This window comes from Narcine bancroftii, chromosome 7 (genome assembly GCF_036971445.1).
Source record: "Narcine bancroftii isolate sNarBan1 chromosome 7, sNarBan1.hap1, whole genome shotgun sequence".
Taxonomy (NCBI): Eukaryota; Metazoa; Chordata; class Chondrichthyes; order Torpediniformes; family Narcinidae; genus Narcine; species Narcine bancroftii.
Window position 1 is genome coordinate 157,148,061 of NC_091475.1, and position 14,606 is coordinate 157,162,666.

Genomic DNA, 14,606 nt, shown 5'->3' on the forward strand with positions numbered 1-14,606 from the left:
TCCGATGTGGGACAGGCAGACACGGTTGCAGGGGAAAATTGGTGGGTTGGGGTTGGGTGTTGGGTTTTTCCTCCTTTGTCTTTTGTCAGTGAGGTGGGCTCTGCGGTCTTCTTCAAAGGAGGTTGCTGCCCGCCGAACAGTGAGGCGCCAAGATGCACGGTTTGAGGCGATATCAGCCCACTGGCGGTGGTAAATGTGGCAGGCACCAAGAGATTTCTTTAGGCAGTCCTTGTACCTCTTCTTTGGTGCACCTCTGTCACGGTGGCCAGTGGAGAGCTCGCCATATAACACGATCTTGGGAAGGCGATGGTCCTCCATTCTGGAGACGTGACCTACCCAGCGCAGTTGGATCTTCAACAGCGTGGATTCAATGCTGTCGGTCTCTGTCATCTCGAGTACTTCGATGTTAGGGATGAAGTCGCTCCAATGAATGTTGAGGATGAAGCAGAGACAACGCTGGTGGAAGCGTTCTAAGAACCGTAGGTGATGCCGGTAGAGGACCCATGATTTGGAGCCGAACAGGAGTGTGGGTATGACAACGGCTCTGTATACGCTTATACTCAACCTTGTCCTGCACCGGGAGGAGTCACGTGATGCAGTAGTGGCCGGTCGGGAAAACCAGCCCTCTCCAGGAAAATAGGAAAAAGCAAAGTATTACAGAAATAGAGTACAAGAAATAGAAGATAAAGATACAGAGAAGAGAAAGAAGATGGCTTCCAAGAAGGAGAAAGTAAGAACAGCTGGAAAAAAAGTTTAAAAGTCACCGGAGAAGAAGGATTTAACTGCAGGAAGGAACAGGACGCTGTGGTGACGAGGAGTGCCCGACCCTCGAGGTCAGTACCTGCCCCACAGAGTCGCGACCCACCAGCCAGTGCACTACAAGAATGGTTCTCTGAGTCAAACACAAGTGCACAAGTAGAAATAGGGAAAAGAATAGAGAATGTGGAAGAGCGGGAAACGACTGTAGAAATGGAAGTGAATGACTTAAGAGAAAAATTGGAAGAAAGCGGCAAAAAAATTAAAGAGACACAAGAGTTGTTATCTCAGAAAATTGATATGTTGGAAAATTATAGTAGGCAAAACAACAAAAATAGTGGGCCTGAAGGAGGGTGAAGAAGACATGAAGGAATTTATAAAAGGATGGATCCCGAAGGTCCTGGGAATGACAGAAATGCAGGAAGAAATGGAAATAGAAAGGGCACACAGTGCATTACCTCCGAAACCACAGACACATCAAAAACCAAGATCCATCTTAGTAAAATTTTTGAGATAGACGACAAGAGAAAGTATACTGGAACGGGCAAGGAATAAAATTAGAGAAGATAATAAACCATTGGAATACAAGGGTCAAAAAATATTTCTTTTACCCAGACATAAGTTTTGAACTCTTAAAGAGGAGGAAGGAATTTAATACAGCGAAATCAACTAAATGAAAAAAAGGTTACAAATTTTTATTAAAACATCCAGTCATACTTAACTGATAAGAATAGAAAATAAAATAAAAGGGATAAAAATAAAGGAGAAGGAGTATAAAATAAGCTTATTTGCAGATGACATCATAGTATACCTAACAGAACCAGAAGTATCAGTAAAAGAATCACATAAGAAATTGAAGGAACATGAAGAAATATCAGGGTACAAGATCAATGCAAATAAAAGTGAAGTGATGCCAATGAGTAACGCAGACTATACAGAACTTAAAAAAGAATCACCATTTAAATGGCAAGCACAAGCAATCCGATACCTAGGGATCAGGTTAGATAATAACTTAAGCCACTTGTACAAACTAAATTATCAGCCACTAATAAAGAAATTGCAGGAAGACTTAGAACATTGGAAAGAATTACCGCTAACGTTGATAGGGAGGGTAAACTGCATTAAAATGAACGTGTTCCCAAGGATACAATACTTATTTCAAACATTACCAATTCCCTTAACACAAAAATGATTTAAGGAACTAAAGAGAATAATAAGGAAATTCTTGTGGAAAGGGAGGAATCCAAGGGTAGCATAAGATAAATTAACACAGAGGTATAATCAAGGTGGTTTACAGTTACCAAATTTTAGAAATTATTATAGAGCCGCATAATTGAGGTATTTATCAGATTTTTACCAGACAAGGGAAAGACCAGACTGGACTAAGACAGAACTAGATAAAATAGGGGAAAAAGTACCGGAACATATATTTTATAAGTGGGATAAAAAGCTGGTGCAATATAAAAACTCACCAGTACTGCATCATTTACTTAATACATGGAAGAAGATCCAATTAGAAAAGAAAAAAACGTATTATCAAATACCAAAATTACTATTGACGCAAAATCCGCCAATCCCTTTTACAATAGACAACCTTTCCTTTAGAGAATGGGAGAGAAAAGGAATCAAAAGAATAGAAAATTGTGTTTTGGAAAATAATTTATTAACATTTGAACAGTTGAAGTACAAATATGGAATAACTCATGGTACAATGTTTGCATATCATCAATTGAAAGCGTATTTAAAGGATAAATTGGGAAACACCTGAATGAAGCAGCTTTGAATATGTGATTACAGACACAATGATAATCAAAAGATTTATAACCAACATGTACATTAAGCTGCAAGATAAGGAAAATGAAATAAACTATAACCTAAGCAGAAGTGGGAAAAGGATCTAAACATAAAGATAAAAAAATGAAGGATAGAAAAGTTATGTTCTGGAACTATGAAGAATACAATAAACACATGATACAAGTATAATTGGTTACACAGGGTATATATTACTCCTCAAAAATTTAAAAAATGGGATTCAACATTATCAGATAGATGTTTTTGCTGTAAAAAGGAAATGGGAACAACAGTACATGCAACTTGGGCATGTACAAAAGTAAATATGTTTTGGGAAGAATTAAATCAGATACTAAATAAAATTACAAAAAATAACATACCAAAAAAAACCACAGAGATATTTATTTGAAGTAACATAAGAAGTAGAGAATTAGGCCTCAAATTGGATAAAATGCAAAAGAAATTCATTATGATCGCCTTAGCGATAGCCAAAAAATGTATAATGTCAACTTGGAAAATGGAAGAGAGCATGAGTATACAGCAATGGTACATGGAAATGAATAAATGTATTCCATTGGAAAAAAATAACATAATTTAAAAAATAAAGTCACAATGTTTGAACAAATTTGGGAACCATACATGAAACATATCAGAGAGAGCTCCCCTAAAATGAGAATGAAAATTATAAGACAAAACGACTAGATTCAGTGTGTAATAAATAGATGACACATTTTTCTGGTTTATTTTCCTTTGTGTGAAAATATTGTTTTATAGTTTTATTGTATTGTATATGTTGAATATTTATGGGTATTGGAGGGGGGTGGGAAAGTGGGTGGGGAAAAAAGGGGAGAAAAGACCACTGTGTAAATTTAATGAAATACGTTTGTACATATTTTGGTTGACATGGTTCAGTGTGAAAAATAAAAAAAATAATTTAAAAAAACATTGTCCTGCATCTCCGCATGCACTCCTCCCACACCCCACTGACAAGTCCTGCAACTCCACTTGTACTCTTCCCCCCGTCCTTCACCTCTGCAACCACACCCCCTCGTCCCGCACCTCCGCAAGCACCCCCCCCCCCCGTCCTGCACTTCCACAAGCACTTCCTCTCGCCCTGCACCTCTGCATGCAACCCCCTTTTTCCTATTATCACATTTGTTTTTGCCTACTTTCTTGATCTAGGTGATCCCGTTCATGTTCCACAGCTGCAATGTACTGTGCTATGCTGTCCTTGTAGAATCTCTTTGCAAGATCACTTGGAGTTTCACCTTGGTCATTCCTTGATGTCAATACATTCGTAATGCTGATTCCTTGACGGACTAGAAACTTAAAGCAGTGAAGATGCCCCTCCATTGCTGCGAGATGTGCTACAATTAAAAGGATGAGGAAAAATACATTACAATTGCATATCATTCCTGCCTTTACAATTGCTCAAATAGCTTATTGTACAAATATTTTTATATCATATTTAAAGTGTGAAAAGTGTGAAAAATAGGCATATACCACTCTGTTCACATTTTCTTTTCTCTCCTGTTGATAAAAAAGATTAACAAGTAAGAGATCACAATTCTTTCCTGCCATTATCAGAATTTGGTCACCACCTTTCAAGAAGGATGTGAAGGCCCAAGGAGAGAGAAGAGAAAGTTGAACAAACTGGAATGGTTTTCACTGAAGCGTCAGAGGTGAGGAGCAACCTGATAAAAGTATACAAGTGGCATAGATAGAGTCCTTTTCTCATAGGGGAGATGTCAAATATTAAAGGGCATCAGTTTAACATGAGAGAGGTGAAGTTTAAAAGGAGATTTGCAAAGTGAGTTTTTGGAAATGTGGCACATACCCCTTGTCCCTCAAAAACTTCTGCAGGTGCACCATTGAATGGATGCATCAGTGTGGTCAATGAACTTGTGGCACCAATCAGTTCAAAAGGATATTATTTCGTGGCCATTACAGAAATGTGGTTGCCAGGTGGAGATGGTTAGGAACTAATTATCGGTTAATTAGGAAGGAGCAACAAGAGAGGTGAAGTCATACTCTTAATTAAGGATGAGATAAGGGTGATAGCAAGAGGCAATAGAAGGTCTAAGGATCAGAACATTGAATCCATCTGAGTATAGATTAGGAATAGTAAAGGAAAAAGAAAAACATTGGTAAAGTAGTCTATAGGTCTTCAAACATGTAAGAATGGAACAGCAGTTTTCATGGGCACTTGCACATTGATTGAGTTAATCAACTCAATTGAAGAAGTTTTGAGTTCATCTGAAACTCCATAACTTTTTGTCCCGACTTTGCACACTAATAACTGTCAAGACAAAGAGGGCAACGTGCAGGCAGATACCTTAGCATTAGCATCAAGGCCAGCTCCAGATATGAAGCTAATAACAGGACTCTGCTGCCATCAGATTCCAGAATAATCAATGAACCAAAGATACTGCCTTACTTTTCGTCCACTCTTTTGTTTTTTTAATTTATTGTTGTAAGGGTGGTTTATAAGGATGTTGGCACTGTGAGGCTGCCACAAAACACTGAATTTTGTGACTTATTCTGATCCACAAGAGTTCTGGAGATTTCATCCACCTTTTTTTTAGGTGTTAGCTGCTGAGTTTCTCCAACACATTTGAATATCGAATCAAATAGAAAGCCAGCCTTGCGATGCAAAGCCACTATAGCAGATATTTTTCTCCACTGTAGTGGAGTAAATTCCTTCCCATAAAAAAAAATGAATGGTTGAAAACCAATACCCACTGGAGTGAGTAATCCCTGCTCTCCACCTCGAAGCTGAGAAGGACCTGGATGAATCCCTTTTCTTAATGCAGTCACTTCCAAGATGACAATCTGATCACAAACCAAAGAGCTAGAAAAGACAGTTATCAACCTATGTAGGTAGAGGAAATTCAGCACATTCCCAGACTTGGGCTGTGTCTCAGTCAACAGCTGTTGTAACCCTAAAGTCAGAGGACCAAATGCAATTCTGGACACCTAATCACAACATACAGGACAATATTTCAGTGTAGTACTGAAAGAGTAGTGGGCTGTCAGACATGGCATCCTTTGGATGAGGTATTAAACTCATCACTCTCTCAAAGGCAAAATGATCACATGGAACTATTGCGAAGAACTAGTGAACTTCCTTTGGCCTTTGTCTTCCACAATATGCCATACATGAGGCTGCTTAACAAGATGAGAGCTCATGGAATCACAGGAAAGATACTAGATATTGACTGATCAGCAGGAAACAGTGAGAATAAAGGGATTCTATTCTGGTTGACTCGCAGTTATCAGTACCAGGGGTCGATATTGGGGTCACTTCTTTTAAGGTTGTATGTTAATGATTTGGATTACTGATTAAATTGCTTTTTTGCTAAGTTTGCAGATGATAAAAAGATAGAAGGAGTGGAAAGTAGTGATGAGGAAACAAAGAGGCTACAGAGAGACAGATAGATTAGGAGAATGGGCAAAGAAGTGGCAAATGAAATGTTGTAGTGTCTTTTACGAAGAAATACACACACACTCAGTGTGGGATGTTAAGCTCTGTTAGCTGGGCAGCATGGCCAGTGCCGTTTTAGGGCTGCTGATGTTGTACTGCCCCAGCTTCCAACCATGCCAGTTCTCTATGCTAGGGGCTGCGTTAGTGAGTTATGCCACTGTTTATTACCGATCTCTCCGTGGATGCGTGCCGCCACATGACTCCTCCCCCCCCCCCCCCCCCCCACCACCTGAACCAGTGCTACAGTTCATAGTGCCCATGGATGCATTCTCCAATGTCTTTGGCAGTCTGCCTCTGCATTGAGGTGCTGGCATCTCCATGAGTTGTGTCAGGTCTGTGTGTGCCGGCTTGAGCCTGTCTGTGGTGAAAATCTCTCGTTTGCCACCGATGTCCAGTTCAAAGGTGTCCTCATTGATCCAGACAGCTCAGAAGGAGCCTTCGTAGGGCTTCTGTAGCAGTGGACAATTGTGGCCATCTGCGCATGAACACATTCTCACAGTCTTTGAGACCTTTGGAGATGTTGAACTTGGCTTGTCTGTGTCTGGAGGGTGGGGTCGGAGACAGGTTATCGACCTTTCCACGCAGTCTGTCCAGGAAGGTGGTTGTATCCTCCTGCTGACCTCTGGCTGGTGGAACAAAATCCCCGGGGATCATGAGTGGAGCTCTGTAGACGAGCTCAGCAGAGGACGTGCAGAGGTCTTCTTTTGGTGCTGTACGAATGCCCAGCAGTGCCCACAGCAGTTCATCCACCCATTTGGGACCCTTGAGTCTGGTTATAAGGGCGGCCTTGAGGTGCCTGTGAAAGCGCTCAACAAGCCTGTTAGACTGCGGGCGGTATGCTGTTGTGTGGTGTAGCTGAGTGCCCCACAGGTTGGCAACGTCAGTCCATAGACTGGAGGTGAATTGTACATCTGTGTCAGAGGTTATGTGGCGTGATAGTCCGAACCTTGCTACCCAGGAGAAGAGGAATGCTCTGGCACAGGACCTGGTGGATGTCTCGGCCAGGGGAATTACTTCTGGCTACCGGGTGAAGCCATCGACCACCCTGAACAGGTAGTGGAAACCCTATGTCCACGGAATGTGGTCAAACCTTCATTCTGTTGGCTTGAAAGGCTGCGGGGGGACCCTGGTATGCTGCTGTACCTTGGCTGCTTGGCACTGCATGCACATCTTGGCCCACGCACTGATATGACACGCATACTTGCTGGCCACCAACTGGACGGTAGTCCTGATCAATGTATCTGCCAGCCCGTGGATGGAGTCAAAAACTGGTCACCTCCATGCCGTCGAGACAATAGGTCAAACCTGCCCAGTGGCCATGTGGCACAGGAGGGTAGTGTTACCTGTGCCGACTGGGATGTCCTGAAGCTGCATCCCAGTGATGGCGGTCCTGTTCTGAGGTATCACGTTGTCCTGCTGCTGTACCTTCACCAGCGCCACGAAGTCCAGTCTGTTGGCCAGAAAGTGGATGCTGTCTTGACAAGGCATCCACAACCACGTTCTCTTTTCCCACGATGTGCCTCACATCGGTGGTATACTCCGAGACGCAAGACAAGTGTCTCTCCTGGCGGGCCAAACAGGGATCGAAGATCTTAGCCAGGGCGAACGTCAGTGGCTTGTGGTCCATGAAAACCCTTCCCTTGAGTAAGTACCGGTAGTGGTGGATGGCTAAGTAGAGCACCAGTAACTCTGTTGAAAGCACCGTACTTTAGATCCAGGGGCCGCAGATGCATTCTGTAGAAAACTAGCAATGCCAACATCCTTCTATCTGCTGCTCCAGAACTCCACCAATCGCTGCTCATGAGGTATCGACCGTGAGGGCTATGGATGCATCTGATCTGGGGTGGCCCAAGAGTGCAGTGTTAGACAGGGCTTCCTTCGCTTCCATGAACATTCGTGTGGAATCGTCGTCGCAGGTCAAGTCCTTCACCATCAGGGTGAAAAGTGGACACTTCACTCAAGCAGCTACAGGAATGAACCTGTGATAAAAGTTGATCATCCCCACGAACTCCTGTAGTCCTTTGGTCGTACTGGGCCTCGGAAAGCTGCGGTTGGCCTCCACTTTGCTGGGTAGGGTGTTCCCCCATCTTTGGTAATCCTGTGGCCCCAGGAAGTCAATTGTGCTTAGTCCGAAATGGCATTTAGCCAGGTTGATGGTAAAGCCGAACTCATGTATGCGATTGTTGAGATTTCAGAGGTGTTGTAGATGTTCCTGCCAGATTGTCATCCAAGTAGACAATGGTGCTGACCAGGTCTCTGCCCACTGCATCCATCAGTCTCTAGAAGGTCTGTGTCACGTTCTTGAGCCCAAATGGCATCATCAGGAACTTGAACAGCCAGAATGGAGTGATGGCAGTCTTGGGGATGTTGTCAGGGTGCACTGAAATTTGGTGGTACCCTCACACCAGATCCAATTTGAAGAAGACTGTCGCTCCATGCAGGTTTCCGTGAAGTCCTGGATATGTGGCACATGGTAACGATCCGGAGTGGTAGCCTCTTGAGCCAGCGATTGTCGCCACATGGTCTTCAGCCCCCAAATGTTTTAGGTACCATGTGTAGAGGAGAAGCCCATGGACTGTCCAACCACCGAATGATGCCTAACTCCTCGAGCTAGTGGAACTCCTTGGCCAGTCGGAGGAGGAAATCGTCTCACCCTTGCATGAACAGTGGACCCTTGGTAAGGATGTGATGTCTGACACCGTGACGGGGCATCTCCACCATGAACTGAGAGGAAAGGATTGCCGGGAACTCGGCTAGCACCTTGGAGAACTTGTCATCCGAGTTGTAGACAGAGTCCAGGTGCAGTGCCGGAAGCCTGGTGCCCCTCAGTGCCAAGGTTTGGAAGGTCTCTGTGTGTACAGGTTTCTTGCCCTTAAGGTCCACTAGGAGGTTGTGAGCCTGGAGGAAGTCCACGCTGAGGAGTGGTTGTTCCACTGTGGCCAGCATGAACTCCCTCGAGAAGTGACTGCCTCTGACTTCAGCTCAGCCCTACGTATGCCATAGGTCCATATGCTGCTATTGTTGGCAGCCCTCAAAGTGGGGCCCACTTGCGTACAACTAGTGTCCAACCCTCTCGAGGGCATCACACTGACCACTGCTCCAGTATCCACCAAGAAGTCTTCTGGACAGGCGGTCCCATACGTACAGGAGGCTCCCTCGATGGTCAGCCACCGTGGCCATCTGCAACAGCTGGCCTTATCATTTCCCTAGAACTCACAGGGTGACTGGCATTGGCAGGCCTCGGTGCCCCATGTTTGGTAGTAGAAACACCATCTCTCCTTGGACTGGTCCCTGCCTCTTACCTGCCACTCCTTTCCCAGGCCATCCTTGGTCTGGTTGCGAGACTTCTTGACAAGCCTCATAGGAGCCGAGCACTTCTGTTTTTGCTTCCACAGAATGTCTGCCTGGGCTGCGACTTTCCAGGGATCGCTGAAATCTGCATCAGCCAGGAGCAGTTGGATATCCTCAGGCAGCTGCTCCAAGAATGCCTGCGTGAACATGATGCCAGGTTTGTGTTCACCCAGGAGGGCCAGCATCTCATTTATAAGCGCTGACAGGGATCTGTCCCCTAGCCCATCCAGGTGGAGCAGCCGTGCTCCTCACTCTCACCACAAGAGTCCGAAGGTCTTGGTCAATAGCTCTTTGAAGGCAAGTGTAAGTGCCTTCCAATGGTGGCCTGTGGATGAATTTGGCCACTCTATCTCCAGTCTCTGGATCCAGGGTGCTGACCACATGGTAGTACTGTGTGGTCTCAGATGTGATGCCCCAAATCTGGAACTGAGCCTCAGTCTGGTAAAACCACACGCTGGGTCTCACTATCTACAAGGTTGGGAGCTTGAGGCCAACTGCGCTGATCGCTGCATCGTTATCCATCGCTGGGTTAAGATTCAGTCTAAACCATCAAGGTCACCAATTGTAGCTATCTGCGACAAAGAAACACACACACTCGCAGTGTGGGAAGTTAAGATCTGTTAGCTAGGCAGCCTAGCCAATGCCATTTTAGAGCTGCTGGTCTTGTACTCCCCCAGCTTCCAACCGCGCCGGTCCACTGTGCTAGGGGTCGCGTTAGTGAGTTATGCCGCTGTTTATTACTGCGCGTTGTATGGGCCTGATCTCCGCAGTTGCGGGCCACCACAATATAATGTTGGAAAGTGTACGGTCAGGGACATCATGTGATGCTGTGAGATGCACCACGCAACCTATAGAGTCCTGTGGGATTAATTTTTAAAAATCATATTGAGAAAAGTTAATTTAATAAAAACTATTTTAAAGTTAATTTAAAGTGATCAACAGAAGAAAAAGAGAGGTGGCCAAAAAAGAAAATGACTTCAAAAGCAACACCATTAAAAAAAATGGAAAAAAAGATGGAGAGAAATCAGACCTATCTTGTTGATGAAACAGGCCGCTGAAGTCTTTTCTGGATACCCGGTGAAGACCTTGGTGAAGGACCTTCCTCCGCCCTCTTTACGGCATCCCAAAAAGATGGAGCCGGAGGAAGTATTAAAATTGTACCATGCATGTGCGAGAAGTCGAGCATGCGCGCGACAGAAGAAAAAAATGGGGAAAAATCACTGAGTTTCTTAAAGGGGCAGTGTGACACTTCGACTTCTGAACAAGAAGGTGAGACTTCTCTTGTGGAGGAGGCTTCAGAAGAGTATGACAGTGAAGAAGAAATGTCAAGTTTAGAAGAGGAATGATTTAGAGGCAAGGAAAAGATTTTTAAGAAAGAAATGAGTAAAATTGAAACTAAAATAGATGGACTTTCTGCAGCATTGGAGAATAATTTTAAACTGTTAACTGAAGCAAGTTAAAACAGATTTGACAAAGGTGATAAATAATGTTTCACAGAGAGTTGATAAATTGGGAAATAAATTTCAAGATGTTAATGAAGAAGTATAACGCATTGAAGAGAAGACCAATATGAATGAAGACACGACGACTAATTTGATCTCTATGAATGAAAAACTGGTGGGGAAAGTTGATAGTCTGTAAAATCATAGTAGAAGAAATAATGTTAAAAATGTGAGAATGTCTGAAGGCAAAGAAGGACAAGATATGATTAGTTTTTTTCAAGAATGGATTCCAAAGATATTTGGAGAAGAACATTTTGAGGATAAGATTTTAATTGAGAGAGCTCATAGAGCTTTGAGACCAAAACCAGGTCCAAGCCAGAGACCCCAATCAATCCTGGTAAGATTTTTGAACTACCAGGGTAAAGAGAGTCTTCTTGGTCTAGCGATGAGAAGAGCTAAAGAACACAGACCTTTGAGTTAGGGAGGGGCAAAGATTTTTTTTTAATCCAGATTTGAGTCAAAATCTATTGAAGGAGAGAATTTAATCCAGTTAAGAAAGTTTTATATGATAAATGTCATAGATTTGTCTTGCGTTATCCAGCTACTTTGAAAATATTTGTTCCAGATCAACAGAATGTTTTTTTTAAAAACAAGCCATATACATGCTGAAAAGTATACTAAGAATCTGTCTAAAATTCATGTAACAGAGGGCACAGATTTGTAGCAATGAATTCGATGTATAAAGAGAGGTGGTGTTATCCCCTTTTCTTTTCTCTTTTTTCTTCTCCTTGATGGATGAAGAATTCTTATATTGGATGGAATTGCTGGTTAGATAAAAAGTTTTTTTCCCCACGGTTGTCGGGGAATGTGTTTTTTTTAATTTCTGGTGGCCACTTTTTTTCGTGGTTTGTCCATGACCCGTAAAATGGAGGGTGGTAGTGCTAGTTTTTCTCGCATTTGGGGAGGGATTTTTGTTTTAACCATATATAACCATATAACCATTTACGGAGTGGAAATAGGCCATGTTGGCCTTTCGAGTCCGCACAGGTTCACTGATTTTGTGCGCCCTCTTCAGGCATTGGTCCCGGTAGATCTTCATTCAATAATGATGGGCGAATTCAATGCAGGTGGAATCAGTCATAGATATGTTTGTGAAACGTGCAGTTCAATACTTCTGGGCACATTCAATATTAATTATGATGTACTTATTTTGAATAATTTTGATGTGTTTGGATTACAGACGATAACGTTCAGGACCAAATTAATTTGTGGGAATTCTTCCTGGATAGGAGTGATGGAAAGGAACTTTATAAAATTTATAATAAGGAAAATGAATAAAACAGTTAAGATTATGTTTTAATATTAATGGGATTAATGGAAAAATAAAAAGAAAGAAAATTTTGTCTAATATTAAGAAATTGGGAGTAGATATTTTTTTCACAAGAGACTCATTTAACTGAAAAAGAACATTTAAAATTAAAAAGATTGGGAAGATCAGGTAGTTATTTTCTTCATTTAATTCTAAAGCTAGAGGAGTGGTAATTTTATTAAAGAAAAATCTGCCAGTTAAAGTTCAAAATGTGATTACAGATCAGACTGGTGGATATAAAATGGTAAATTGTCAAATATTTTCAGAGGAATGGACACTGTTAAATAGATATGCACCAAATATAGATGATGAGAAATTTATACAAGATACTTTTTTTGAATTTAGCAGACGTTCACAAAAATATTTTAGTAGGGGGAGATTTTAATTTTTGCTTGGATCCTTTATTGGATAAATCAAGAACAATGGTTAAATCTAAAGCAGCTAAAACATTGTTATATTTAATGAAGGATTTAAACAATTGATATATGGAGACGGATACATCCTAAAAACAGAGATTATTCTTTTTATTCTAATAGATTTGATGCATATTCAAGAATTGTTTTTGTTTTCGGTTCAAAATCAAGAGTTTTGAATATCGATTATAAAACAAGAATATTATCTGACCATTCTCCATTGTTGATTGAATTGGAATTTGCTGAAAAACAATGCTCAGTGTATAGATGGAGATTAAATTCTTTATTGTTGAAAAGGGAAGATTTTTGTTTAGAATTGTTTTGTGATACAAATTTACATTCAACAGAAGATATATATTATCTGGGATGTGTTAAAAGCTTACTTACAAGGACAAATTATAAGCTATACTTCAAAAATTAAAAATGAATACATGAAAGATATATATAAATTAGAAAAAGAAATAACAGTGTTGGAAAAAGAAATTCAAAAATCACCTTCAAAGAATAAAAAGAGAAGTTTAACTAATAAGAAATTACAATCCAATACAATGCTTACATATAAAACAGATAAAATTATATTACATTTTAAACAGAAATATAATGAATTAGGAGAATGATCTCATAAAGTTTTAGCGTGGCAATTAAAGCAGAACAGACCTCTAGAACAATTAATCCAATACAGCAGAATAATAATGAACTGACATTTAAACCACAAGAAATAAATGAAACTTTTAAGGAATTTTTAGAAAAATTATATACATTTGAATCATGCATTATAGATGACTATTTGTCATGAATAATATTACCAATGTTAACTGAGATAGGTAAAGATGATTTAGATAGACGTTTTACTAATCAAGAGGCCTATAATGCACTTAACTTTTTACAAAATAAATCTCCAGGGGAAGATGGGTTTCCAGTTGAATTTTATAAAGAATTTGAATATTTAATGATTCTTTTACTTGTGAAGGTAATAGAACAAGCCTTTAAAAATCACAAAATCTTTCAGAAACCTTTTCAACAGTGATAATTAGTTATTCCTAAAAAAAGATAGAGATCCATTGAAACCAGCTTCAAATAGACCTATATCGTTGTTAAATGTTGGTTATAAAATTATAGCAAAAGTATTAGCAAACAGAATTAATGATTATCTTCCTGAATTAATAAATATAGATCAAACAGGTTTTTGTTAAAAACAGACAAACTTCAGAAAATATAGTAAGGAAAGTTAGAATGGGATTTTTTATTTAAAGTTTTGAGTAAGTTTGGTTTTGGACTGAATTTTATAAATTGGATTGAAGCTCCGTATAAAAATCCTAAAACTAAAGTAATAACTAATGGACAGGTATTCCAATCATTTAACTTAATCAGATCAAATAGACAGGGATGTCCTTTATCTCCAGCTTTGTTTGCTTTGGCTATAGAATCCCTTGCACAACAGTTGAAAGGATTTGTAATAAATCAGACTGAACATAAGATTAGTTTATTAGCAGATAATATATTAGTGTAATTAATTCAACCACAATTATCATTATTTACACTTTATAAGCAGTTGTTAGAATATGGAAAAGTTTCAGAATATAAAATAAAATGGGATAAAACTGAGGTAATGGAATTTGGTACAGCGGGATTACTCACAATGTCAAAAAGGCATTCCATTTAAATGGACAGAAAATTATATATTTAGGAATATGTACTGATAATAATTTGAAAAAAATTATACAAATTAAAATATATTACATTATTTAATAAAATAGATGAAGATTTTTAAAAGTTTGTAAATTTACCTATTACTTTAATTGGAAGAGTCAATTGTATTAAAATGAATTTTTTTTTGAGAATTCAATATTTATTTCAGACTTTACCTATTTCTATTCCTCAAAAAAAATTTCAGGATCTAAACAAGTTACGATATTTCTTTGGAAAGGGAAAATGGCAAGAAAATCAAATTAGAAAAACTAACATGGAAATAAGAATTAGGATTTTAAGAATGATTATAA

General features: G+C 40.2%; 1 protein-coding gene and 1 long non-coding RNA gene across 14 annotated transcripts in view; one reads left to right on the forward strand and one right to left on the reverse strand.

The window, feature by feature from the left end:
* Positions 1–14,606, reverse strand: part of LOC138739258 (ankyrin repeat domain-containing protein 42-like) — a 75,090-nt gene that overhangs the window by 45,061 nt on the left and 15,423 nt on the right. For 8 of the 9 annotated variants that reach the window (XM_069890969.1, XM_069890968.1, XM_069890970.1 and 5 more), the window contains one exon: positions 3,717–3,914. In XM_069890969.1, the coding sequence (XP_069747070.1) occupies positions 3,717–3,914 (198 nt within the window). The remainder of the gene's footprint in view (positions 1–3,716; positions 3,915–14,606) is intronic. The other variant, XM_069890971.1, reaches the window with a different exon arrangement.
* Positions 1–14,606, forward strand: part of LOC138739260 (uncharacterized) — a 36,827-nt gene that overhangs the window by 17,226 nt on the left and 4,995 nt on the right. For 4 of the 5 annotated variants that reach the window (XR_011342131.1, XR_011342133.1, XR_011342129.1 and 1 more), the window contains exon 3: positions 4,135–4,229. This is a non-coding gene — a long non-coding RNA (uncharacterized lncRNA). Of the gene's footprint in view, positions 1–4,092; positions 4,230–14,606 lie in introns of all 5 variants that reach the window. The other variant, XR_011342130.1, reaches the window with a different exon arrangement.